This window comes from Phoca vitulina, unplaced genomic scaffold, assembly GCF_004348235.1.
Source record: "Phoca vitulina isolate PV1807 unplaced genomic scaffold, GSC_HSeal_1.0 scaffold2, whole genome shotgun sequence".
NCBI classification, from domain to species: Eukaryota; Metazoa; Chordata; class Mammalia; order Carnivora; family Phocidae; genus Phoca; species Phoca vitulina.
The window spans coordinates 97,042,832-97,069,895 of NW_022589705.1; the positions used below are offsets into that span (position 1 = coordinate 97,042,832).

Below are 27,064 nucleotides of genomic sequence, written 5' to 3' on the forward strand. Positions count from 1 at the left end.
AGGGAAACTGCTGGAGAAGCTGGTGCTTCTGCGCTGCCCACCGAGCACCCACGTAATCGGATGGTTCTAGTGAGACCCAGGGGGATGCATGAGAAGGATCCAGACCTGCCATTGGGAACATGTGACTTTTTGTAGGGTTTGGCTTGGCAAGGCTATGTCCTCTGCAGATGGTAGCGCGGTTCTCCGTGTGTTCACAGTTGTTGGGGTCCTGGAGCTGTAAGAGCTCACTTCTGGGAAGCCACTCACGCCCTAAGCGTTCACTTCCAAGCCCTCTGCTTCAGTGCCTGCCGTGCGTTGGCGCTGTTAGCCCCGTGGTGGCTGCCGGTCTTCCAGCTCTTACTGCCCAGCGCTTTCCCCTTCAGTCTGCTGCCTCCTCGCAGCAGCCCTTGGAAGCAGGGGCCTTGTGACTGCGTCTCACAGAAGAGGGGACAGTCTGGGAGAAGGGGCGCGGGGTGCCCTGCTCTAGGCGGCCACTGGGCTCCAGCCCGGGCAGACAGTGCTGGCAGCCTCCGCCTTATAGGAGCTCACAGCTTAGCGGACAGCACCGTCCTCTCTCCTAGGAATTTTAGGAAGGAAATTTTGTTTATTCCATTTTATTCCATTTGTTTATTTGTATTTATTTGTTTTTTTTTTTAAAGATTTTATTTATTTATTTGAGAGAGAAAGAATAAGACAGAGAGAGAGCATGAGAGGGGGGAGGGTCAGAGGGAGAAGCAGACTCCCCGCCGAGCGGGGAGTCCGATGCGGGACTCGATCCAGGGACTCCAGGATCATGACCTGAGCCGAAGGCAGTCGCTTAACCAACTGAGCCACCCAGGCGCCCATGTATTTATTTGTTTTTGAAAAGGTAATTATCATTGTTCAAAATTCACTAGGGTACGTGAGGAAAGTATCATTCCACGGAGTCCCTAAGGCACCAGCGTCCCACGCTAGACACAACCAGTGTGACCTGTTGTTTTGTATAACTTTCCAGAAACTCTAAGCAAATACAGATGAATATACCTGTATTATTTTGCTTAAAAAAAACATTCATAGCAGTATGTCTTATAGATTGTTCATGTCATTACGTGAAGAATTTCATTCTCTCTTAAGACAACATAGTATTTCTCTGTTTGGATGAACCTGCATTTATTTATCAGACCCTGGTTGATGAACACAGATTTTTTTCCAGTCATTTGCTATTACGGACACAGCTACAGCGATTCACTTCATTTACACATATGTACATGTATGTCTGTAGAATAATTCCTACAAGTGGAATTCCCTGACTTGGAGTTATGTGTTAGACCCAGTTAGAGGTTGTTTATAAAACCCACTTTAGACAGAAAGACATGAACTGTAGTATGAAAGTAAGAGGATGGAGAAAAGATAGGCCCTGTAAACCCAGTAATAATCCTCTGTGTTGTGCTGACGTCAGACAGAGTCGATTTCACGGTGAGGAGTATTACTAGAGATGAAGGGGCGTTTTGTAATGATGATGGCAATCCAGAAGATAGGCCAGTCCTAAATGTGCATGTACCTCTGTTGAGGTCTGCAAGACCACCCCCAGGTTCAGTGATTCATTGGGGAGACTCACATGACTCAGCATGTAATCAGTCTCACAGGAAAGATTTACTACAGTGAAAGGACACAGAGTGAGATCAGCTGTGGGAAAGGCATATGGGGGGAAAGTGGGGGAATAGGCACACGCTTCAGGGGTCTTCTGCTAGTGGAGCCCCACAGGACACATTCAGTTTCCCCAGCAACGAGTCGTGACAATACGTGTGAAGTGTTCCCAGCCAAGGAAGCTTGTCAGACACCCAGTGGCCATGTGGTTTTGAGGACTGGGCAGGTGGCTGTCCTCTGCCTAGCATGTTCCCACACTCCATACTCCCAGCAAGAAAGCAGGTGTTCAGCATAAACCAGTTTGTATAGTTTAGGCACAGGGTGCCGTTGTCAGTAGGGTGACGGGAACCCTCCTGAAAGCTAAGCCCAGCCTCCAGTCAAGGGCCAGCCTCGTATACTGGCCTTTCAAAGCATAACAGTTGGGCCAGCTGTGATCGCTCTTCCGTGCACAGTACCCAGTAACAGCTTCCAAACACTTGAGGCAAAATTGTGTAGAACTAAAGGGAGCTCCGTTCAGATTCACCATCACATTGGAGACTTTTAACCCTCCTCTCTCAATGATTGATAGAACACATAAACCAAAAAACCCATAAGAATTTGGAAGATCTAAACACCATCCACCACCTTGACCTGATTGTCATCTCTAAAACACTATAACCAACAAATAGAATACAAGTTCTTCTCAAGTGCATGTGGAACATTCACAAAGACAGACTGTATGCTGGGCCATGAAAATAAGTTTCAATGGATTTAAAAGGATTGAAATTTATAAAGAGTATATATATATATGTTCATTGACTCATATGGTGTTAAATTAGAAATCAACAAGAAGATACCTAGAAAATCCTCAAATAGCAGGAAATTAAACAACACACTACCAACTAACCCATGGGCCAAAGAAGAATTCAAAGAGAAATTAGAAAATAATGTGAACTGAGTAATGGAAGAACATACCAAATTTACGGGATGCCAGTAATTTAGTCCTTAGAGCAAAACTTACAGCAAGAGGAGAAGAAAGGTATAAAATCAATGACCTCTGTGTCCTCTGTAAGAATCTACATGAGAAGAACAAGTTAAACCCAAAGAGAATAGAAGAAGGAAATGGTAGATTTCTGCTCATTTAGCAGAAATCAGTTAAGAAGGGGCAAATAATAGAGAAGATCAGCAAAGCTAGAATTTGGTTCTTTGAAAAGATTAATAAGATTGATAAACTCCTACAAGACTGATCATGTGAAAAGAGTAAGAAAACACCGATTGCCGATATTAGGAAGAAAAGAAGGAGCATTACTATATATCCTACAGTTGTTAAGAAGATAGTTGAGGGATATCATGAATAACTTGTGTGCCAACAAATTTGATAGCTTAGTTGAAATGGACAAATTTCTTGAAAAGCACAACTTACCCAAAGTGACACTAATAGAAATGGAAAATAGAAAAAGTCTTGTGTTCATTAAAGGAATGGAACTCATAATTTAACAGCTTCCTACGAAGAAACTCCAGAGTTGGGTGACTTCATTGTTGGGTTTTATAAAGTATCAAAGGGAGAAATAATACGAATTTTAGATAAACTCTTTCAGAAAACAGAGGAGGAGAGAATGCTTCCCAGCTGTTTTTTTTTTTTTTTTTTTTTTTTGAGGCTGCCATAACCGATAACTAGATCAGGCAAGGACATCACAAGAAAATTACATACTGACATCCCTCGTGAATATTAACACAAAAATCCTTAAAATATTAGGACATCAGATCTAGTGATAGACAAAGGATCAGGTGGGGTTTAACACAGGAATCCAAACTTTTACAGGTTTTACAGCTGACTCTTGAACAACATGGAGGTTAGTGGCACTGACCCCCCTCACGGTCAAAAATCCACATGTAACTTTTGACTTCCCCCAAACTTAACAAATAATAGCCTACTATTGACCAGAAGCCTTCTCGAGAATGTAAACAGTTGATTTGCACGTATTTTGTATGCTATACGTATTGTACACTGTGTTCTTACAATAGAGTCAGCTAGAGGAAAGAAAATTCTATTAAAATCGTGAGGAAGAGAAAACACATCTACAGTCTTGTACTGTGTTCGTCAAAACCAAACCAAACCACATAGAAGTGGACCTTTGCAGTTCAAACTGTGGTGTTCAAGGGTCAGCTGTACATACAAGAATCAGTGAGTAGATAGCATTTAAAAGAAGACCAAGTAGGAAATGTGAAAAAGTGTAGTCTTAGAAAGTTTGTATGATGTTAGTTATTTTGAGAATTGACAGCTTTAGATGATTGCAAGCTTCCCTGTGAAAGGAATTGGCTAAAAATATTACATGATTTGAACGCAGGACACTTTCTTAATAATTTTTGTATATCTTTTTGGCCATCCCATTTACCTATTTCATCGAGTTTAATTTTTACCATGAACATTGATTACACTTCTTTGCTTTGAGACGGCTATTCCAATTCAGTTTGATGTTTCCTGGGCACCATTGTATGGTTGGAGCTGTGTGGGGGGCACGGATGACTGTCCCATATTCTGTCTTCACGCAGCGGCAGAGACCTTTTAGAAACTTACCTGAATAGAAATGGGTACAAAGTAGCATCAAGGTGGAGGAGTGGTTAGGGTCTGGAGCTCTGGGAAGAAGTCTAGGTCAGTAAGAAAGGTTTGGGACTTAGCAGGTCCTGGCTGGTGCTTGCCTCTCTGAGAGCATAGTGGGAAGCAGGAGCAGGACGAGGAGCGGGGAGGAGGAATAGGGATGAGGAGGAGGATAAAGAGGCTGATGGAGGCACCCTGGGCAGGATCAGCCGCAAGGGGAGGCCTAGGACCAGGCCCCTGGGGGGTGAGTGCCCCGAGTACCTCCATGGGTGAAGTCTAGCTCCAGGCCCTAAGGATGGAGCAGGGAAGAGAATATTCTGGGCTCTTGTCCTCCCAGAGCTCACACTCGTCTGGGGCTGGCAGGGAACTGGATGACGCTGGGGAAATAGAAAGCAGGGTCAGAGGACAGGCATGGTCAGGGAAGGCAGGGGAGTGAGCCACAGGCGGGGGAGGTTCCTGAGAAGAGGCAGACTGGAGGGGTGTGGGTGGAGAGGCAGCCCGTGTGCGAGGCCCCGTGAGTCGAGGGGCTCCCATAACTGTGATTGAAACTGGGTGTGGAGGCCTCCAGACCCGTCGGCTGTCTTCCCTGCCTCCCTACCCGACACCACCTCGCTCCCAGCAGCCCCGGACAGAAAACATGCCATCATCCTTTGCTAGGGACGTGGGACTCCCAGCACAGGGCAAGGCCTGGGCACCCCGAAGTGGCCGGCCACCCCATCCGTCCTGCTTTGGTCCCTCACTTCCCACACCCAGCCCATCAGCCGCACCACCCCGCCACCTCCGTGGGCTAGCTGGAGGGGGTGTAACGGACAGAACAGTGTGAGCTGTGTGAAGTGCCCAAGCCAGGGACTTGTGAGAGGCCCCTGCTGAGTTACATGGCACATGGGCCCCTTCCTCTTCCCCTCAGAATTGCTGCAGTTACACAGGCAGCTGTGGGATTTTGTTTGTATTTAGGGCCGGCGAGGGCAACATGGAGAAGACAGTTTGTTACTGGGCCCAAGAGGTGGGGGTATGCCAGGCCACATAGGGTCCCGTGGGGTGGCACCGGGGTCTCTTGGGAGGTGGAACATGGGAGACCATGGCCAAGAGCTGTCACTGTGGTTTTCGTGGCAAGGAACGTGTAAGGCAGGCTGACCAGGTTTAGGATTGGCCGGTGTAAATAATCTCGGTGGCCTCTGAGAGAGCCAGATAGAGGGGCAGGTAGGAGTCTGGACTCTGGATTGGTTGGTTTGCACATCATAGATGTTCTGGGAGGCAGGTCATTTCGTCTGTCTAGGAATTAGCTGGCCCCAGGAGGGGCAGTCTTATGCCCGTGTTTGTGCCTTGGGACTTCACTGCTCTCATTGGCCCGGAGAGGGCCAAGCACTCTGATGCATAATCCTACCAAGACCAGTGGCCATGGGAGAGAGGCAGTTCCCCCAAGGGATCTTGACACCTCAAGATGGATGCTAAGTGAGCCAGGTCTCCCAGGCTGGTCGGTCCGCACAGGGGGATGGCTCCTGATGTCGAGCAGCCTTTAGGACCGGGACCCTCTGTCTCCTAGGGCATGCTGGAAGTACTTTCGGAGGTGGGCTGCCATCTGCGCGTGTCTCTCTTTGATGTCACCTACCGACACTTTTTCGGGAGGACGTGGAAGACCGCGGTGAGGCCGGTGGAGCAGCTCTCCAGGCAGCCGTCAAGGATCATCTTCGATGAGGTGGGCCATGGCGGTGGGGGGGGGGGCTGCTCTGTGGCCCAGAGCAGAGGTGCAGGGGATATGACCTGCGGTCACGACCCATGTGTCTCAGACCCGGGGAACGCCACAGAGCAGCAGAGGGGCCATTGCAAAGCTTGTCTAGCACTGGGGCATTTTGTCTCCAGAGAAAACCTGCGTGGAAGCCCAACGTCCCGGACAGACGAGAGCACGTGGCTCTCGAAACCGTAGGGCAGGAGCACTTGGGGGTCTTCTCGCCTTCAAGGAACCTTGAGGTTCTTGGAACGAAGTTAGGAAATTATTGATCTCATCTGGCTCCCCCGTTGCCCCTCACCTTCCTTGTCCCCCTTCTTTCATTTTGGCTTCTTTCTTTGTCTTAAAGATGAACAATTGAAACTTAGAAGGACGGTGACTTGTCCAGGTAGCAGGTGGCGGAGCCTGGACTCGAACCCTGGCCTCCGCTTCCACCCTGGGTGGTTGCATTGGTATTGCTTCCTCACGCGGTTTGGCTCACTTGGTTGTGTCTGGCCGCAGGCAGGTGGGCGTTTTCTGTCTTGGTTCAGCTGCACCAAATACAAGCTCCGTTCAGCCCTGCAGCTGGGTGCCAGGGGGTGGTGGTGGGCCGCCTGGGCGTGGTACTTGCGGCGCAGGACGGGGTGGGGGGAACACGCCAAGGCAGGTGACAGAGTCATTGCAAGTTGTGGCAAGCTTTGGAAGGAGACCAGTGCGCTCTGTGCCCGGGAGAGAAGGGGGACCTGCCACGGGAAGGTGAAGAAGGAGGGTCTCCCCTCGCAGCGAACACTGAAGCTGAACCTGGGAAGAGCTGCGAGCGGAGGCGCTGTGCGAGCCGAGCAGGGCTTGCACGCGCACAGGCTGGGCTTCCGAGCGCGGCGGGTCTGCGTGATTGACGGTCACAGGTCTGGAGAGGGCCGAGGCCCCGCTGACTTGGTCTTTCTCGTGTGTAGAGCAGGGCTGGAGGGACAGGTAGTGCTGTGAATAATGGAGGTGGCGGTGACCACAGCCGTTCTTGGAGGTGTCACTGCATGAGCCAGAGCCCAGCGTGGCCCTTTTCTGCTGGGGACTGTCCCGGCCCAGTCATGACACGGCCGGGGGCGTGGAGCCCGTGCTGCTCTCCGCACTTGGCTGCCACCCGGAGCTACGATTGTGGTCGGGCGTGGAGTGATTCTGCTGGGAGCCCGGCCTTCACAGGGTGGTGGAGGGCGAGCCTGCCCCCAGAGGCCAGGAAGGTCCGATAAAGCCTGGCTAAAACATGCGTCCTGGGGACAGAAGGTGTGTCTTGTGTTAAGGTTGTCACACAGCACATGCCAATGCCACTGGAAGGCCTCTGGCCGGCCACGCCGTGCGTGATCACGTGTGGGCCCCTTGGCGACTCCTGACAGGGCTGCGTCAGCACCGGTGATGAATGGCCTTCACACCTCTGATGCGGCAGGACAAGGCTCGCCAGGAGCGGCGAGGCCCTGGTGTGGCTGGTCACCTGGCCCAGGCTCAGCCTCTGCTGCCCTGGGGGGCGGCCTACGAGGGCTGGGCTTTGGGCTTCTCTTTGTCATGTGTACAGTCAGGCCCCGGGACGCCTGGTATGGGACAGTTCCTATAGTGAGTGCTGAGGTCCCCTGGGGGGGAGTCAGCGTGGGCTGGGCGTCGGCTCACAGCACATTTACGTGATTCCATCGCGCCACCTTCCTCCAGAGTCGGTATTATATGTCCCTCCCTAAAGAGTGATCCGGCAGGTCAGGAGGCCAGGAGTGCCCGGAGCAGCAGACCTGGGGAGGCCAGCTCCGTGGCCTGCGCCCGACCAGCATCTGCTCCGGGACCCTGCACTCTCCGATTGGAAGAGTCTTGAGAGTCGAGGGATGGAGGCGTGCGCTGAAATTGGCACCGGAGTGCTTTGCAGTTTTGGTTTTGGAATGAGTCCCTCTTCTGTGTCCTCCCCTCAGTCCACCTTTCCGTGGCCCGCAGTGAGTGGTGGGATGTCCCACAGGCCGTGCTCTGCCCGGAGTGGCTCGGCTCTGGTGACCCTGCGGAACTGGCCTGCTCCTCCCGGACTTGTCCAGGCGTAACGTTCCTCCCCCCGAGGCCTCCGCTCGACGCCGGTCATGGGACTGGGACACTTCAGATGTCAGCTGGTCCCGAGCCCTCCTGGCTCACGGCTCAGGGCCACGTCGCAAGTCGGGGGAGCCGAGCACCACTCCTGCTCAGCCTCGGCTGCCCTCACACTTCGTCTTCTGCTGAGCTGGGCATGGAGATAGGGGATGGCGGGTCAGTGAGGCCCACAGTGTTTAACGTTTCTGGAAGATTCTGCACCCTTCAGCCCTGCAGTTGCCGAAGCGGGGCCTGCAGCAGGGCCAGTGGGCGGAACCGAGGGACGGGCTTGCTCGGGACGCTGCTGGGGTCCGGCTGCTATGCCCAAAGCGGACAGCAGAGGCCAGTGGCGCCCCAGGAATGCGCTCCAGCCGGCCGCGCCCTTCAGCCGCGTCCTCCGGGCCCAGCACTTCCTCTCATTTCCTCGGTGCTCCCAATACAGGGAAATAGGTGTCTTTCCAGCTTAGTTAATGAAAGAGCATCCCGTGTGCGGCATGTGCATATGTCCGTGTGTCCGTGCACACAGGCCGTTGGAACGCAGAGCGTTCCCGTGGCGGCCCTGACACACGGGAGGGACATAAGTACACTGTGCCCTGGTTTGAGGGGACTCTGAAACTCGGTGATCTTTTTCTGATCTTGCTAAGTGCCTGTGTTTTCTGGTTTTACTGCTCAGTGGCGGCGTGGGGGAAATCTGACTGGAGGTGGGCAGGCCGCCCGTAGCAGGGGACCGTCTTTGGAATCATCGTGGCTGTCCAGTCCCAACGTGGATTAGTGACCCAGGCGCAGGTGCTCAGGGTTTTTCCTGAGTCGCCAGTGTCCTGTTTAGCCCCGATTTTATTACTTGGCAAACAATGTCCTGCAAAAAGACCTTGAAAAAAGCAATCTTGCCTTGAACCCGAGCTGCTGTTTCCAAGAATGATGAATTCCTGCCCCCTCGGCCTCCCCCCTCAGGCTCCGCCCTCGGACTTGGGCTTCCCCCCTCAGACTCGGCCTCCCGGGCGCTGCCTGATGGAGCCTCTCAGCTCAGACATCAGAGTGCTGAGCCGCCCTTCCAGACCATCCTCGTGTAGAGGAATTGGCTTTCACTTTTGCTGAGATGGTTAATAATTTGTTCAACCTCTCAAAAAGTATCTTTTAAAAAATAATCTGGGAAGCCAAAGTACCATGCAGTTTCTACATTTTCTTTCTGAGATGGACATAATTCTTTAAATTCTACCCTTAACTAACCGTGTGCAGGCTTCCCGTGACAGTCTCATTTTCCCTCCTCCTCCTAATTTATGGGAGTGAGTGGGCAGGAGTGCCAGGGCTTGTCCACACACGACCGCCGTGCAGATGGGGCTTGCTCCCACCCCGGGTTTGCTTCAGCCCCGGTGTTGCCAGAGGAGCAGGGAAACCAGCCATCTGAGCTGGAGATACAGCTGTGTTGCTTCTGCTTCCCTTAACCAACACCACGGGAAGATGCTCTTGAATGTTCTCATTCATCAGAGTAAAGAGAGCCATGTAATTCTCTCTTTAAAAGTGCATGCTGTCAAGGAGTATCAATGTAATCCCAAGGAAACTCTGGAAGCTCTTCTAAGTGACTTGATTAATCCCCTGCTTCTGGAACGTGTGCTGGTCCTCTCCTCCCACAGCCGCACTGCCTCTGACGGGTCGTCTGGGCTGCTCCCCAGTGTACGTGACCACGGCAGGAGCCGGAGGGCAGCGTCCTTCCCTCGGGTGCCGACTGTGGAGAGTCTCCCTCTGCGGAGGGCCCCATCCTCTCTGGCTCTACAGAAAGCACCCCAGGGACTAGGAGCCAGAAGTGGGGGGATGACCGCTCTCCAGGATGCTTCTAGTATTGGGCCTTCATTGCATGGAGATTTAACTACCTGCCATGGGGGACAATAGAAAGCTTCAAATTTGTCAACTTGTGTTGTTTGTTTGTAATAGTATATACTGTGGGGTATTTGAGGTTGCTTTTCTGAGTAAGCTAAGGAAGTGTCCTTTAGGCTGGAGTGAGACTGGCTCAGGCCCTGAGTGTGGGAGTCGATGGAGGTGGGCTCTCACTTATTCCTGTGGGGTTTTAGGCCAGTGACCCAAACTCTTGACTCTGATTCATCATCTGGGCGTGAGAGATAACGCCGTGCATGTCATAAGGTTACGTCACTGCTAAATAATGTCTTCATGAACAGACACCGTGTAAGCAGTGGGCATCCATTCAGCAAGCACATGGTGCCAGGCTCTGTTTAGGAGCTGGACACAGCAGGACGGAGAAGGCAGCATGTCACCCCGTCAGCCGGGGCTGAAGTTTACGTTGTCACTCTGGACAGTGCTTCTCAGCCTCGGCTTGCTGACATCTGGGGCTGGACACGTCTCCTGGTGGGTCTGGATCCTCGTGTGTTGTTTGCTGTGGGTAACAGTGGGCTCTGTCCTGGGTGAACAGAAGTTTTTGACTTTGGAACTGGAGACTTTGCATTTCCCAGCAGAGTTTCATGTAGCCGAGTTCCCCGTGCTTGGAGCGTTCAGTCTTATGGTGGGAAGTGTACGGGAAGCCATCCGAGCCTCAAGGGGGAGGCTGCAGGAGGTGTTTGTAAATTATCTGCCTTCCTGAAGATATTTTATTAAAGGCTGATTTAAGAAGAGTTATTTGGAAGGCACTGTTGTAATCTCCGCTCTGCTCTTCCCTGGCTGTGCCTCCCAGCCTTCTGCTTGGGACCGAAGGGGGCAGGTTGGGTGGCGGTGCCGTTGGGGACGCATGGCTGCAACCTCTCCAGGGAGGCACGTCACCAGAGGCCCAATTTCAATTCTGTCATGTGGGTGAGAAATGGGGACCTGGCCCCGAGGCAAAATGGTGTCTGTGTTTTTGAAGATGAAGGCATTAAGACAGGAGCATTTCCATGATTTATTAATCTGTTTATCCTGTCAGGGAGGAAACCTGTCAAATGTGGATGAGTGGGATGTGACTGGGGTGAATGCGGGCCCCCCTCTTTGGTCTTGAGAGGCCCTATCTTGCAGGTAATTTGATGGGCTTGACTCAAACTTTTAATCATGCAATTTCAGTTGATGCATAGGATTTTCCTCTCAAAGCTTGCTGCACGGTGCTAATTAAACGTCCTTAGACTGAAGGGCTTGTTTGCGGTTCTTGCTCAGCTGAGTGCTGGTGGGGTGTGTGGCGGGCACGGCGCCTAGGTATGGGTGAACCGGGCTGGCCCGGCTTTGCCCTCCTGGGGACAGTCCCCTCAAGGCGACCAGGGGATTAAAGCTCGTTAAAAACCGAAAATCAACTGAGTAAATTTGAAGATCTAATTGGCTTTATTCACGACTCATGAATTGGGCAGAATCCCATCTAGCAAATAGAAAGGAGCTCCGGGGAGCTGGACAGAGTGAAGGGCTTTTATAGACAGGGGGGTGGGAAGAAGTTTCTAGCAAAGAGAAACTTTTCAGGCAAGGTGACCTTCCTGGGGATGGGAGGCGGGAGGGGTCATCCAAGGAGATTGCCTCACTGGCGCTGACCAGGGAATTGCGGATCCGCACACTAAAGGCTGTGTGCCTGGGACAGGTGGAAACGGCAGTTGGGTCAGGCGTCCTTGGTTTGCTGACTGGGGCTTAGCACAGGTGACTCTGGGGCCTGCTGGGTTGTTTTCTAACCAGCCGCAGAGCTGCCTGGGGCTCTCACCCCTGGGAGGCTTTTACTTCCTTCCACATGCTTCTGGTCGGTCCTGAGCTGGGTTTGTGTTTTATGCCTGCCTAATCTAGCCTTTACCTTTGAACTCTGAAATTGAGGGTGGGATCGTGTTTTCAGGTTCCTTAGAAATTCTTCGGCACGGTGCTATTCCCACACTGAAGGGTCCGTAAATTATGTTTGGAAAAGAGCACGTGCCCTTCACGGTAACACCCATCAGACCTCGGGTCGTGGTCAGGATGCTGCACTTCCAGCCGCCGACCCTCCTGGTTGAAGATGGGGTCTTTGCAGACAACAATGGGGCTCTGCTCTTGTTGATTTGGTCTCAGAACAGTTGTTTTCGGGGGTAAACGGAAGGGAGAGGGGGCAGCCATAGATCTGAACTCGGGACATGCCGAAGCAGCTGGTCCCACGGCCTCCAGGCAGAGCAATTTCAAGGTGACCTCTAAGTGGGCGATGACTGCGGCTTTGCATCAGGGTTTAAAATATTTGTTTCACTGCCAAAAGGGAAAATGGGCACTGTTCCTAACACGGATGTGCACAGGTATAAATATAAGAGGTGAGACAGGGACAGACCCAACTCCATAGCGGGGCTTTCGGAAACAGTTCTTGAGTCTTGGAAACAGAAACATAATTCTCTTTTGGTCCAACCACCTGTCAGCGGTAAGTGGTCATTATTTCATCATTTTGCAATAAAAGATAATAGAATAACGATTTATATCTCATGGCTGATGTTTTAATGTGTCTCTCTGTTATCCTGGGCTGACAGTCTGTGATTACAGTAAACGTTTTCCTGGTGACACCATGGTAATGACTCGTTAATGGGGGATTAGTCCACGTTTAAATCACATCCTCGCAGCGGCTCAGCCTGGTCCTGCCTTACCGGTCCCTGCCTTGGTGGGGGAGGGGTGGGGTGGTCTTTGTGCTCAGCGGGTGGCCTGGCACCCGTGCTTGTCCCCCAGACGCAGTTCCGGGGACTCCTCTGCATCCAGAGCCACAGCTCAGTGCCTCCATCTAGGTTTGTTCTGCAAAACCCCACTGTCCCCATCTTCTGTGCCTACGACGTTTATTAGTTTTATTTTATTTTTTCTTTTATTTGAGAGAGAGAGAGCACATGAGAGAGAGGAGGGTCAGAGGGAGAAGCAGACTCCCCGATGAGCAGGGAGCCCGATGCGGGACTCGATCCCGGGACTCCAGGACCATGACCTGTGCTGAGGGCAGTTCCTTAACCAACTGAGCCACTCAGGCAAAAGCAGCCGGTCTGGGCTTCATGAGGTAGAAGAGCAGAGGTGCTTTCTTTCCCTCTGGGCGCACACATCAGAGTGAGGCTGGCTGGACGCAGGTGGATCTGACCCATTCCACCGCCCCCTGGTGATGGGCAGGGATGGGGCCCAGCTGGGGCTCCATTTGCACTTGAGGAGTGGGAACATACAGGTGGGAAACCTTTTAAGAGCGACTTGAATACCATCTGCTTGGCTTCCATCCAAAAAAAAAAAATCTTGTAAGAAAATGATGTCAAGGCGATTTTTTGTCATAAAAAGATGTTAGTTGGGCTCTGAACTGGGGATAATTACAAAGCATTTCCAGAAATCTAAGGCTCCTGCTTAGTTTAAAGAGCATTAGTTTAGGTGACTTCATAACGGTTACCCATCGCACAGGGATTGCAGTCAGTGTCGGCGAGTTGTGTTGAAATTTTATGCAGCGAGTGCTCCGTGAAGTGGCTCAGCAGGTGTGTGTGTGTGTGTGTGTGTGTGTGTGTGTGTGTGTGTTTGCAGTGACCGGGTCCTCGCCGGGCCATGGGGGGGCACACAGAGGACCTGCTGTCTGTCGGCCTTTTCTGGGGGTGGGAAGCTCCTGGAGCAGAAGCCAGCAGTCTGATGTCCTGGGTGTTGGGCGCTCCAGAGTGTTCCTTGACTCCGAGGGAGCTACTGTACTGGGGTTGCTCTCTCCGGTGCCCTGGAAGGGACTCGGGGTTCCCCGCGGCCACACGCTTGTGGCATTTATACGACGGCAGAGGGAGTGCACCTGCGCCTTTTCTGTAGTCTCTCGGCAGCGGGCGGATGGTCGGTCACCAAAGTTGTGGCTTCTGTCTTGCAGCCTGTGTACTTTCACACATCCTTAAACCACCCTAACGTGGTGGCTGTGGTCGAGGTGGTCACCGAAGGCCGGAAGCGGGACGGCTCCCTCCAGGCTCTGTCGTGTGGGTTTGGAATTCTTCGGATCTTTGGCAACAAGCTGGAATCTCCTACCTCTGCCTCCCAGGACAAGCGGTATCTGCCTCGTTTTCTTCATCCTTGGGGGTTTCCAGCATCGTTTTGTGGAGAATTAACTGCTCATCACTGGCCATACTAGAAAGCTTTATGATGGTCAACTTGTGGTCTGTTCCTAACGGTGTGTCCTGTGGGATTAACTGTTTGCCATTTCTGAGTAAGCCAAGGAAGTGTCCTCTAGGCTGGAGTGGGACTGGCTCAGGCCCTGGGTGTGGGAGTCGATGGAGGTGGGCTCTCACTTATTCCCGTGGGGTTTTAGGCCAGTGACCCAAACTCTTGACTCTGATTCATCATCTGGGCGTGAGAGATAATGCCATGCATGTCCTAAGTGATGTAGGGAAGGCATTAGGGTTCGAAGCCAACGGCCAAGAAAGAATTCTTGAGACGTCTTTGGTACAAAAAGCCAGGGGACAGGACCCGTGGGCAGGAAGAGCTGCACCGGCGTCGTGGGTGGTGGCCCATTATATACTCTCAAGTTGGGAGGGGTTCAGGGAGAGCGTAAGTCTCCAAGGAATTTGGAAGCAAGGTTTCCAGGGCCTTGAGCTATTGTTGGGAAAAGGTCATTCATTACCGTCTAATAAAACCTGAATCATGAGACCCTTCAGATGTATATCGGTGGGGCATATGCTTGGGGGATGATTGCCAACATGTATCTTGAGGGGGATAGAGATAAAGGAGGTTTCCAAAGGAATTTTTCCATGTTAAAGTAGACTTAGAGGGTCCTGGGGGTCAGGCTAAGACTGCCTTTTGCCTTTAGCAAAGTATTAACACCGAGGCAGCTGCGTCCCTAGAGGAAGGTCACTCTGCCTGTTACAAGGACTGTCACTGGGCTGTAGGGAGTCATCATTTTTCTTCTGCCTTTGTTTCCCACACCCGTAAGGTTCCGTGGGTGCTAAATAGTATGTTCTTCAAGAACAGTGTCGCCCCGTCAGCTGGGGCTGAAGCTTCCGTTGTCACTCTGGGCGGGGCTAGAGCATCCCAGGCCTTACCCAGCAGATGCCAGAAGCACTCCCCCTGCCCTCCCAGCTGTGACGATCAGAAATATCTCTGGACGGTGTCCTCTGTGAGGCAGTGTCATCCGTGGGTGAGAAGCACTGCTCTAGATACACAGCCTTGAGGATTCCTCAGATGTTGTCTTTCGTGGGACTCGTCAGAGATGATAATTTCCCTGGTGTAGTGTTTCTAGCCCCTGGGTCTTGGGTGCATTGAGGCGATGCTGTGTGTGCCCTGGAGGTGTGTGGCTGGGAGCTCTGGGGCACGGGGGCGGCTGCTCAGCTCAGCCGTCTCTTTTCTGCAGAGGATGCGATTGTATGGCATTGAGAAGGCTCTAGCAGGTGTGGGGTGAGAAGTGTGGCTGACGTTTCGGGACTGAAGGCACGATGTAGAGGGCTGACGTGCGCTCTGTGGGCTTGTTTTGCAGGTTGAGGCTGTATCACGGCACCCCCCGAGCCCTCCTGCACCCGCGGCTCCAGGACCCCGTCGAACGTAAGAGATGCGGCCCTCCCGGCCGGGCCTGCGGCGTTGCCGTGGAAGTCCTCCTGTCCTTCCTCCTGTCCTCCCTATAACTTTCCGGAGGGTTACCCGCTTTGAGTCTGTCTTGTGCTCTTTCTCAGCCTAAACCAGTGTCAGCTTAGCTGATTTATCTAGCGGATTAGGGCAAAGTGTATCATGGGCTTGGCTTTTTGATACAACTGCGGGAGCCGTGATGCGCTGGCCTGAGGGGAGGGTGTCGCTTCGCGCAGATGGCCCCGGGAGGCAGCCCCAGCCGCTGGGAGGGAGGGCTGTGGGCCTCCCAGGCTCCGGGGCGGCGGCCGCGCGCACCAGATGAAGTAGCTGCTGTTTGTCAGCGGACACGCCGGCACCAGAGGTGCATGGGTTCTGTCCAGCTGTGCCCGACTGCAGAGGACCGTCCTGCAGGGACGCCCGCCATCCTCCTCGAGGCCCAGCAGCCGGGGGGCCTGCCTGACGCAGAGCGGGGCTTCCTGCCGCACCTCTGTGACCCGGAGGGCTGTGTGGCCCACTCTGGCTGCCGGCCGTGTGGAGGATGGACGGGGGCGCCCGGTGGAAGCCATCTTGGAGGCCTGGGGTGGAGGCCCGTGCTGGCCCAGGGCAGGGGGTGTGGAGGGGGTCCCGTGGTTGGAGCTGGATCTGTTTGGGAGGGTGACTTTCTGTGTCTTTGAGTTGTTGGCTGGATTCTGTGATGGGAATTTTGAGTATGCCCCATGGCCTGAGTTAAAAATCAAGCCAACCCCATCCCTTCCACTGCCCGCTGAATTTGGTGAAAATTTCACAGTAGAGGAGGGATTAGTCTGAAGCTTAATTTTACTGATAAAGATTGGCTCTTAGGTTATTTCTCAGTTGAGTCTAATCATTACTTTGCCAACATTTTGTGTCCTGGGGCATCCTTAGGATCAGGACTTCTTTTTTTTTTAATTTCTTATTTTATATTAAGTAGGCTTCACACCCAACGTGGGGCTTGAGCTCATGACCTTGAGATTGAGAGTCACATGCTCCATGAACTGACCCAGCCAGGCGCCCCTGGATCAGGCCCTCTTGAAGGATGTGCACAAGCAGCTCCTTGTCCTGGGGCAGTGTGGGGAGGTTGTGTGGTGTGGGAGTGCCTGAGGAGGGGCCGCGTGGCTGCTAGGTGCTGTTCCCTCCACCTTCCGGAGCTCTGTGTCTGGGCCCTTCTCAGCTGCTGCTTTCTGCAGGATGCTCTCCCTCATCCACTTCCCCCTAGCTCACTGTCCGCTGTCTGCACCTCTCCTGGGGTTCGAGCCCGTTCTCCCTGGTGCTACGAGTATCGGTGTGTTTGTGTCTTGGTTGCCCCAGCAGAGTGTGTGTCCTTGAGGGCAGGGCTCTGTCTCAGAGGATGCTGCCCCCAGGGCCTAGTCCTGCTGCCCAGTGGGAGAGGGAGGCTGGCTGGGGCCCAGGTGCCTTCTAGCCCCCCTCTGATGATGGGGACCAGGCAGTGCCTGGACTTCACCACTCGGGGGTTGGGGGGGGAGGTGAGCAGGAGAGTTTTGTTAAGTTGCATTAAAAACAAGTATCTCTGTCACTGCAGTTTTAGCAGAGTTACTAAGGGTTGATTCTTTTTTGCTTTTTGGGCTGAACTAACAGAGCAATTCCCCTTTCTCCATGGAAAAATACATTTCCTGTTTGTGGTGCTTCTTTCTTAGATGCTCAGTTTATTGGCTGGTTTGACCGAGAGGGCCTTGGTCCCAGCTGTACACAGGTGTTTTCTCCCCCAGAAAACAGACACATGACCCTGCTTGAGAGCTGTGGCCTGCAGTATGCCCTGCGGCCCCACCCGCCCCTGGAGCCTGTGTTCCACCTTCTTCCCGAGAACCTTCTGGTGTCTGGTCTGCAGCACATACCCGGCCTCCTTCCAGCTCACGGAGACAAGGGTAAGGGCGGCTCTGTCTCTCTCCGTTTGGGGAGTCTGCGTTAGCTGAGGGTCAGAGCTCGCAGGAATCAGGCTCTGTGGTGGGGGGTGGGCTGGGCATGGCTAGGACCCTCAGCAAACAGCCTGGTGGGGGGGGGGGTGGGGAGGGGAGAGGGAGGAGGGGAGGGGGAGGGAGAGGAGCAGGGCAATGCCATCTCTCTTTGTAGTCCCTTCTGAGCAGCGTCTCGCATCCCGCAAGTCATTTCTGTTTTCTTCTCTTGGGAAATGCTTTTGTAAGACAAACAGTTCATGTCTTTATGACCAAGGTCAGGAAAACCACTGTTGCTAGTTCTCAGCCTTACTGGACCATATCAGGGGCTTGATTATTATTATTTTTAAATTGTGGTAAAATAGACATAACATAAATTTACTATTTTAACCATTTGTAAGTGTGCAGTTCAGTGGCAGTAAGTACTTTCACCTCTTGTACAACCATCACCACCATCTGCCTCCAGAACTTTCTCATGTCCGCAAACTGAAACTCTGTCCCCGCTAAATAATAGCTCCCCGCATCTCCTCCCCCAGCCCCTGGCCACCACCGTCCTGCTTCCTGTCTCTATGAATGTGACTCCTCCGGGCCCCTCCTCAGTATTCGCCCTTCTGTGACTGGCTTATTGCGCTTGGCATCATGTCCTCAAGGTCCGTCCTGGACCATATCTTGTTTATCCTTTTACCTTTCCACGGACACTTGGGTGGTTCTGCCTTTTGGCTGTTGTGCGTAATGCTGCTGTGAACGTGGGTGTGTGGTGGCTTGATTATGTTTGAAAACTGAAATCCACGTGCAAGCCTCATGGCTCTGTCCTGGTGTGTTTTAGAACTAGGTTCTCCAGCGGTGGGTTAGGGACAACGCCTTCACCACCAGGAGATCACCGCAGAGGTGTGCTCTGCTCTCAGACCTGCTGACAGGTCTTGACCTGGGCCTCATGCTCCTTCTGGGCCCTTTCGGAGGCTTTTTGTCTGACCTTCTGAGGAATCCAGGAGAAGGGGCTGCACCAGTCCTTTCCCACTGGCTTTGCTGGAACCTCTCGTCTGGGGTGGGCTCCCTCCCTGTTCTGTTCTGGGGAGAGCGGGATTGGGCGTGGGTGTGACTTAGAGCAGAAACACTCAAGACCCCAAAGAAAAGAGGTAGCTCAGCTCCAGTATGGGAATGTTTTCCGTAACAGTGTCCTTGCACATGACTTGGTGTTCTGGTCCATGCTGGGATGCAGACATTGTTACCTGAGTTCGGGAATTTCTGGGATGGGCCTGCGGTGGTTGTCACCATCACAAGGTCACTGTTTCATCAGTGTTCCTGAGTAGAGATGATGATATATGAGAAAGGATAAATTAACGAAGAACAGGACAAGTCCGAGGAGGGGTCCCAGCTTTGGATCTGCCATGGCTTACCAAGCTCCAGCCCCCCGCCACCCACAGCCCCACATGGGAAGTCTTCTCCCCCTCGGTCATTTGCCTGTGTCCTCTTGTGAGGGAAGGAGGGGTCAGACAGGGAGACAGAATGCTGCATGGTCATTGCCGTTGACATTGAAAACAACATGACAACCTTGCATCTGGTGCTGAGACCTCGGCCCCCTAAGTACTGCTGTGCTACGAGCTGATGTCCAGATCCTAGGTGTGCACCTGCTTTCGAGTCAGCTTACGGAAGTCTTTCCGACCTGGGGTTCTGGGTGGGCAGACGGTGGTTGGGGCCTGAGGTTTGTCCATTACTCTGACTTGCCAGTGGGCTCAGTAGAGCTGCAGATCAAACCTGGAAGTACCGTATCTCGTCTGTGGGCTGCTTCCGGGTCACTGCTGGAGCCTGAAGGGCAGCTCCAAGGGCCCCGAGTTTGCTCTTGTATTTTATGTCGGTCTGGGGAATCAAAGGGGCCAGCTGCAGACCAGGGCATGATTCCAGCGCCTCACCCTTAGAGGTCACGTCTTCAGAAGCAGTCTGAACCCTGGGGGCTTCCTGTCCCCCCCCCCCCCCAGTGGAGCGGCCTGTTGGTCACTGGACACCTGCTGGTTGCAGGCAGTGTCTGAGTACTTGCAACCCTGATGACAGTTTATGTTGTTGTTTAAAAGCTAATGACAGGGGCCCTGGGACTGGAGCCGTGACGTGCTCAGGCGGGCGAGCGCTGACTTCAGCGGGCGGGAGCACACTCCCTCTTCTCGGGAAGAGAGACTGAAACACGGCTTCTCACCAAGTCCCCCGGTGACCATCTGAGAAAAGAAACCCGTTTTGCTCTGCCTTCCCCTGACTTGCAGCTCGCCGGGCTGATCCATAGCTCGCACTGAGCCTGCTGTCTGTGTTATAAATCCTGCCCAGGGTCTTTTAGGCTTTTGTGACTCACTCTTGGAAAAGGGTTTCTTTGCTGAATAATATTTTGTAGCCCTGAAAGGGCCAAGGCAGGGACTGGTACTGGCTTCAGCAGTGGAATTCACTTGCAATTGGCAGAGGGTCTGATTTTATTTTGGTGCCGTATGGGGACATAGATATTTGTTCATTTGTAAAATGCCACCATACAGGAGGATTGAGTTGTTTTTAACTGAAATTTTTATCGAGGTCACTCTAGATTCACATGTGGTTTTAATAAATAATGCCGAGAGACTCTGTGTGTCTTTTGCCCAGTTTCCCCCAAATTGTAATGCAAGGTCACGGCCAGGATACGGACATCGACATAGTCACCAGCCTCCCCCCCCCCCCCCCCCCTGACTCCTCTGTGTGAGGACTGACTTTTGAAGAGTAATTTTCAACCCGGGAGTGACTGGAAATGATAGGTCCTAGCTGTGACCGCTCTTGGCGGCTCTCTGTCACTCCCCAGAAGGAAGGCAGGCCTTTGTCCTTGAGTGGCTCTTAGAGGGAAGCTCTCTGAATCAGTCCAGATTAGCAGGTCCATCATCTCTTCCTGCAGCCAGGAAATCCATGCAGCCTCCCTCATGTGGTCTTCTCTTCCTCGCTTGGTTCTGACCTTTTTACTTCGGTTTGACAGGCCTGGGCAGCCGCGTCAGCACCAGGGTAATTGCTCACATGCTCCTGAAAGCTGCTTCTTGCAAGGAGAGCCCCGTGTCCTGCTTAGAGCGAGTCTCCATGCTGGGGCTCCTTGGCCCGCTCTCGTGGCCGCAGATCTGCATGCCAGTCACGTGCCCGGTGGCGTGCTGCTGCCTCGGTCATTGTGGGGGTGGTCTGGCGGGATCGGGACCAGGAATTCTCTCGTTTGGGAGAAGGCTCAGATTGCTCAGAGCTTTGCATAAAGTAGCTGAGTGCATTGAAAGCTTAGTCATGAATATAAGTGGGAAGCCTGTTTTCTAGAACTGGACCTGAAGGCCAGGGGCCAGTGCCAGGACTGAATGGAGTGCCGGGGGAGGCTTCCTGGCCAGGTGCTCAGGGGGGTGTAGGGGTCCTGGGCCCACTTTCTCGCAGGGCTGCTAGTGCTGGAGGAAAGCGGAGGGCCTCACGCTCCCCCAAGCCTGCCGACACCATACAGGCGTCTGAAGCGGCCAGAATGCTTGGCCACAGCCCCCCGCCAGGGGCTTGGTGGGAGTGAGCCGTGGACTGGCAGCGTCTGGGAGTGGGCAGGGCCTCCGGGGAGACCTGAAAGGAAGCTCTGTCTTCTGTGCTCGTGTCCACAGGCCACCATCCGTGGTTTGGATGGCTGTGGTACTTCAGGGGGGTCCTGGGAACTGTGGCTGGCAGCAGCGTGTGCCCAGCAGAGAGGCAGAGAAAGGCCGCTGTCCTTGCCACGTGCCCGTCCTCAGTGACCATCCTCCTCACACGGAGCCTTCAACGCGTTTCTTCCCTGACCTGCAGACTCGCTTCACTCTGACCTCTTCTTCATGGCTTTGAACACCCACCTCAGTGACGTGCATCTCCCACCCTTCCTTCCTTGCTGCCTCCCCCTGTGGTCCCTTCATTTGGTTTAACCGAATGGCTGCTCCATCCTGCAGGCCTGCTCATGCGGACGTGCCCCCGAAGCGGCCTTTGCCGTCGGCCCTCCCGTCCTGGGCGGGGCGCTGGTCCAGGCCCTGCTTCCTCATCTGTTAAACCAGAGCTCAGCAGAGCTGTCTGGAGAAGTGTTTTGTCGGAACTGTGTCCACCGGTCTGCCCCATGGTGGCCTGTTCTGGTTGGTGTCCCACGTGGTCCTCCCGAGTCCCTGCTCGGGAGTCCCCTGAGGTGCTCCTTGGAAATGCTGCTTCCCCCACGCCGACCTGCTATTGGAGGTCATCCAAGCACCTCAGCGGCTGTGGGGCGCATCTTCCAGGCTCCCGGGGCTATTCGGGTCCTCGCCGGGATTCACCTTCTGGATTGGCCCATGTGGGCGCGGTTGTGGGTAGGCAGGGGTGGTGGTGGGGTGGCAGGAGCAGAGCTGGTGCCCGCCCCGTGTGAGCTCCGGGTGTAACCCGACAAAGGTAATTTTCACGGAAAGTCCTCCCTTCCAGTCTCATTCCCCAGGGAACCGCCCCAGAACAAACCACTGCTCCGGGTTTGGTGTATGCCTTGTATCTCTAAACGGGTTCACAGATGCTTGGATTTGTCCGTGATTCATCTGTGGATCCGCATGCGCGGGCCCTGAGCTGGGGAGAGGGCACAGTGCCGGGCTCTTAGTGGAGCGCTCATATCTTGGATGGACTGAAGCAAGAGCGGATGTGTCCTCCCACACAGCCATCAAAGGCAACAGGTGTTTTAGAAACGCAGATGGCTCAGACTCCTTTCTGCTCTTGCCTGGGGTGCCCTCAACCTCATCTCATTCTGCTGTCCCTCTTGCAATGCTGTTTGTCGGGTGAGGTGCGTTCTGACGAATCAAATGCCTTTCTAGGAGAGCTGCATCCCGGGGAGGCTGTGGGACCCTGTTAGGACCTCGTGGGGAGGGGGGCTTGTTGGGCCTCTGGGGGTGTTTCTGAGCGCTTCCCTAGAGGATGTCACTACAGGGAGTTCTTGTCTGTTCTGTGCCTATAACCCCTGTTTTCTCAGCAGTGCATGTGTGGGGGTCCCCAAGGGAAGGGGGTCTGCTTTCCTGTAGGAGCAGTGCTGTTTTTGGGATTGCGTTCCCATCCACAGGCTTGGCAACAAGCATGGGAAAGCTAGCCCCAGTCGCAGAGCACAAGGGCCAGGAGTCCTCCCTGGTGGTCAGCTCTGCTGAGGTTTCGTCAGCCCTGGCCGCTGAGGTTGGGTGGTGGAGTGAACGGGGTGGTGCTTCAGATGGTGAAGCTGCTCTGAGGGGGATGCGGGAGCGGGCAGGGGAGAGGCTCTGCGTAAAATGGGGACATTCTTGGGACCTGCCCCTGGAGATGCATTTGGGGAGCAAAGGAATGGGCTGGTGAAGCTCAGTGCTGAGAACTTAGGAAGCGCAGAGCCCCAGGACCTGTTGTTCTTTCTTCACGGGATACTGTCCTCTGCCGTGGCCACCCTGTGGCCGCCTTTCTGCTTGGGAGGCCCTTCTCCAGAGCCTGCACCTTTCAGAAAACATGGCCTGGAGAAAGCTGGCCGGATGCCACCCAGTCCTGCCCTGCCTCCTGGACCACTCAGGATCCGGATGGTTCTGCCCAGTGCAGATGTGGCTCCTCAGTCTCGTCTTCTGGTGGAAGAACCATCTTTCCTCTCCCTGTCTGACTTCTGTGTGTGGGACTCGCTTCTCACCTGTCTGTGAGACCAGGGTCATGACTCTTTGTTCCTGCTAATGGCTCTGGGCCTGGGGGCCACCTTGTCATGGGGGCGCTGTGCAGAGCCTGCTTCCTGCCTGGACTGGGCCTCTTCCAGAAGCACTGGGCTCTGCCACCTTCCGGACACCCGGATCTTGCTCCCATTCCTGCACTGTTGCCCCTTGAGCCGTGGAACCAGACGGACTCATCCCCAAGGGAAGTCAGTCTGGGAAATGGCCTTTGCCCACCACTATTTTAGTTTCTGTATGTGGCTGGTGAGGGTGGGTAGGTTCCCTGTGGGATGGGCTGTGGTCCCAGCACATGTGCAAGTCTGTCTGTCTCTGCCGCCACCCCTGTCTCTGTGAGGGCTGGCATCAGCCGGCGCCCCAGGTCCTGCCTGAGTCCACTGCTCCCAGCGCGTCCCGTCCTTGCTACTCATGGAGTCTGTATCCGCGAATCCACTCACTCCCTGAAGTTCTCACAGTGCTTTTCCTGGTCGTTCGTGGACGTGTGCTTAGCAGCTTAAACATGTGAGTCTCCCTCATGCTCGTTCCTGTGAGTGGGGCGGCCTGGGGCACGTCACTTAGCACGTCCGAGCCCCGATTCTCTTGTAAAATAAAGAGAATAGAATGTACAGGACAATCCTAAATCCGTGCTGGGGATTTAGGATTAGTCTGGTGAGATGTGTGTGTGTATGTGACTGTGTTCGTGGTCGCTCTACGGAACACACTGTGGAAGGTATTAGCTCTGTCCCCGCAGCACCGTCTCGGCTTCCACAGCCGGGGAGACCGAGGTTTAGAAACTGGGATTGGCCCCCAGGCCCTGGCCCCAGAGTGCACGTGACCACCGCGGTGTCCTCCCTTGTTTCAGGACATGCGGTTCCTTCCGCCTGCCAGGCAAGAGTACTCAGCCCTCCCCAGCAGGCGGTCGTGTTGGCCAGGCCTGTCCTCTTCCTGCTGATGACAGTCCCCGCTCCTTCCTTCTCGGCGCCCAGAGGGTCATGGCTGCCCTGACTCTTCTTCTCTGGAATCCCCCATGAGCGATCCCGAACTGCTGGGCGGCCCGTGGGCCCGTTGGTGGGGAGGCCCTGGTGCCAGGGCCGGTGGTCCTGCAGCTGCGGCTCCCGGCGGGGGACGCGCCCGGCTTTAGCTCCTCCCTCTCTTACCTCTTCTGTCCTCTTTCTCTGATGGAAGGTCTTAATTCAGGACAGGCCTCAGACCCTTGCTGGACCATTTCATGGAAGGTTGGACTTGTATGTTTCTGTTCTTTAAAGAAACATTGTGGCAACATAGATGTAGTGCGACACCTTCTTAGCCACTTAAACCGCGCAGCTGGGGCAGGAAGGGCACTCACACCGCTGCACAGCCGCCGCCACCATCTACTCCAGAGCTTCTCATCTTGCAGAACTGCAGCTCTGCCCCGGGAAACGCTCGCTCCCTGTCCCTGTCCCCCACCCCTGGTGCCCACCCTGCCACTTTCTGCCTCTGATTTTACCGCTTTAAGTACTTCTTGTGAGTGGAACTGTCCAGTATTTGCCCTTTTTGTGACTGTCTCATGTCACTGAGCACAATGTCCTCAAGGCCCATCCAGGTGTCAGAATTTCCTTCCTTTTTAAGGCTAACATTCTGTGTGTGGATCGACCACATTTTTCTTACCCCTTCGTCTCTTGATGGGGTTGTTTTTAACTTCTGGCCGTGGTGAGTAACTATACCTGCATTTTGCATGGGCTATGATTCATCCACGGAGCAGCTTAAACACTTCTTTTTAAATTCAGAAAGGAATGTGCAAAATTTCTTAGAAGCATATGCATATTTGTGAACTATGCAGAATCTAATGCATATTTGTGAACTACGCAGAATCTAATGCGTATTTGTGATGGGGAAGGTGTGGAAAACCATAAAGAAGGAAATAAAGTCATCTGTGATTATTTCCCATACATATCCTTGCATACATGTAAATGCATAGGTTTTCAAATAAAATTGGCATTAAATGATCTAACATACAGTGTTACGTGTATTGTTTTCATCTACAATATTATTATTTTTCAGTCATTGAATAATCTCTGACAATGTGGGTTTTGTTCTCATTTTATAAGGAGGCACAGTAATTGGCTCAACATTCCCCTACTGGTGAGCATTTGGTTGTTTCTTATTTTTTCTATTATAAATAATGTTTAATGAGTATTCTTGCACATAATGCTTTGCCTCCACGTTTGATTAACTTTGCTGAATAGCTTCAAAAAGTGGAATTAGTGGGGCAGAAGGTGGCAGAGGGTGTTTTTAGGGGTCTCGGTGCACGCAGAGGCGAAGCCGGGGGCGCCTCTGGCTGTAGGCTTACCTCCCTGCAGGATGACCGAGGGCTCTCGCTGCCGCTCCCTTTGCGCCGAGTCTCACGCCAATTCTTTCCTTTCTCTGACTTCGGAATCCGCTCTTAAGGTCTAAGATTTTGCACCTTAATTCTTATGTGTAAAGCTTGGGAAGAGACAGAGGGCAGCAGAGCAGTGATGGGGACGGGAGGGCAGAGCCCGCGGGTTGCGTGCTCGTGGGGAGGCGGTCGGCTTGGCCTTCGTCCTGCCTTGGTGCCCGAGCCCGGTGGGGAGGGCTCTGCGCAGACCTGACAGCGCCCCTCACAGCCGAGGGTTGATGCGCCCGCTCTGCACTGGGCACTGAGCTGCGTGCCAGGAGCCAGCGACCCCTTCCGTCCTCACGGAGCTCCCAGTCGGGGCTGCTCCCTCCCTCCCCCCAGGACGGGGACTTTTCTCTTGTGCTGTCAGCCCAGACGGTGTTTTTGCTTGTTGGCTTAATGTGCTCATGAGTATTTCTGCATGTTTCCAAATGGTTCAAGGTAAACGTACAAAAATAAGAAATGGCATCATTGGCTGTGTTCTTGCTAGAGAGGAAGTCAGTGATAAAGGGAAACCAAGCTGATAGGAACAGATGTTACCCTGCATTCTGTAATCTGTGTTCTTTGGATTGCTGAATTATAAAATGTGTTCCCGGAGGAGGGTTGGGGGAGGAATCGGGCTGTAAATGAAACCTGGGCTTGTTTAATCAGCTTGGCGTCTCGGTGTGAACGGAGGTGGGTTCTGATTCAGTGTTCGGTCTGAGTGCTGTGTCTGTGGTCTCTTCTCTCCCCGGAGGGCCTAGAGCCACGGCCTGGACCTCGCTGGATGAGAGCCCCTGGATGCTTCTGGTGGTCCTGTCCCCACGGATACGCTCCATGAACCCCCTCTTTGTTTCAGGGGACGCCCTCCGAAAGCCTCACCTTCAGAAGTCTGTCACGTGGTACTTGGACGATTTATTCTTCACGCTGTATCCTTCCCTTGAGAAGTTTGAGGAGGAGCTTCTGGAACTCCTTATCAGTGATCACTTCCGGGAGGTACTGTCTTACGTCGCAGAACTTACTCTGAATGTGGAGATGCAGGTGGGGCAGGGCAGAGGTGGGGAAGCTGCCGGCCGCTGATGCCGCCAGGGGGGACCGTCCAGCCCCTGGTGACGCAGTCCTGCCTGCTTCCTCTTTTAGTGGCTGGTGAGGGACATCCAGCCCTTTGTCTTAACTTTGGTGTGACGCGGGTTTTGTTCCCTCGATACCCTAACATTAGTTTTGTTATATCTTAGAACAGTCTTCATTTAAAAGTAAATTAAATCACCAAATGAGCATAGGGAAACCAATAAAATAGTCTGCATTTTGTCTCAAAATGTCTCAAAGACATTTGGCTCATTCCGAGGACATGACTAGAAGTCTTAGTCGTTTTATCCCGGCAGACCCGCTTTCTGTGAAGGGGGCTGCCCGTCACAGCGCCCAGTTCTGCCTGCCTGTGTGACACATTTGCCATAAACTCCTGGCTGTCACAGGCCACAGCTTGTCCCCACTTGGCCTTTGGACAGGTAGCTCACTTTCCTGTATGCTCTGTGTCTGGACCCTTGCGTGGCTCCCCTCAGGCTGCAGGTCTCAGTGCAAACCCGACTGCCCTGACAGCCACCTGAGTGTGCTGCTGAGGCCGCGGCCCCTTCCTCCACCAGGCTCTGTCCGTGTGTCACCCTGCTTCCTTTGTCCAGGTGCTTGACTCTCTCTGAGAGCACCTGGTTTCCTTACCTG

General features: G+C 53.5%; 1 protein-coding gene across 7 annotated transcripts in view; it reads left to right on the forward strand.

The window, feature by feature from the left end:
- Positions 1–27,064, forward strand: part of NPHP4 (nephrocystin 4) — a 113,547-nt gene that overhangs the window by 7,676 nt on the left and 78,807 nt on the right. For all 7 annotated transcript variants that reach the window (XM_032394940.1, XM_032394964.1, XM_032394959.1 and 4 more), the window contains exons 3-7: positions 5,727–5,879; positions 13,735–13,907; positions 15,328–15,392; positions 17,159–17,314; positions 26,208–26,344. In XM_032394940.1, the coding sequence (XP_032250831.1) occupies positions 5,727–5,879; positions 13,735–13,907; positions 15,328–15,392; positions 17,159–17,314; positions 26,208–26,344 (684 nt within the window). The remainder of the gene's footprint in view (positions 1–5,726; positions 5,880–13,734; positions 13,908–15,327; positions 15,393–17,158; positions 17,315–26,207; positions 26,345–27,064) is intronic.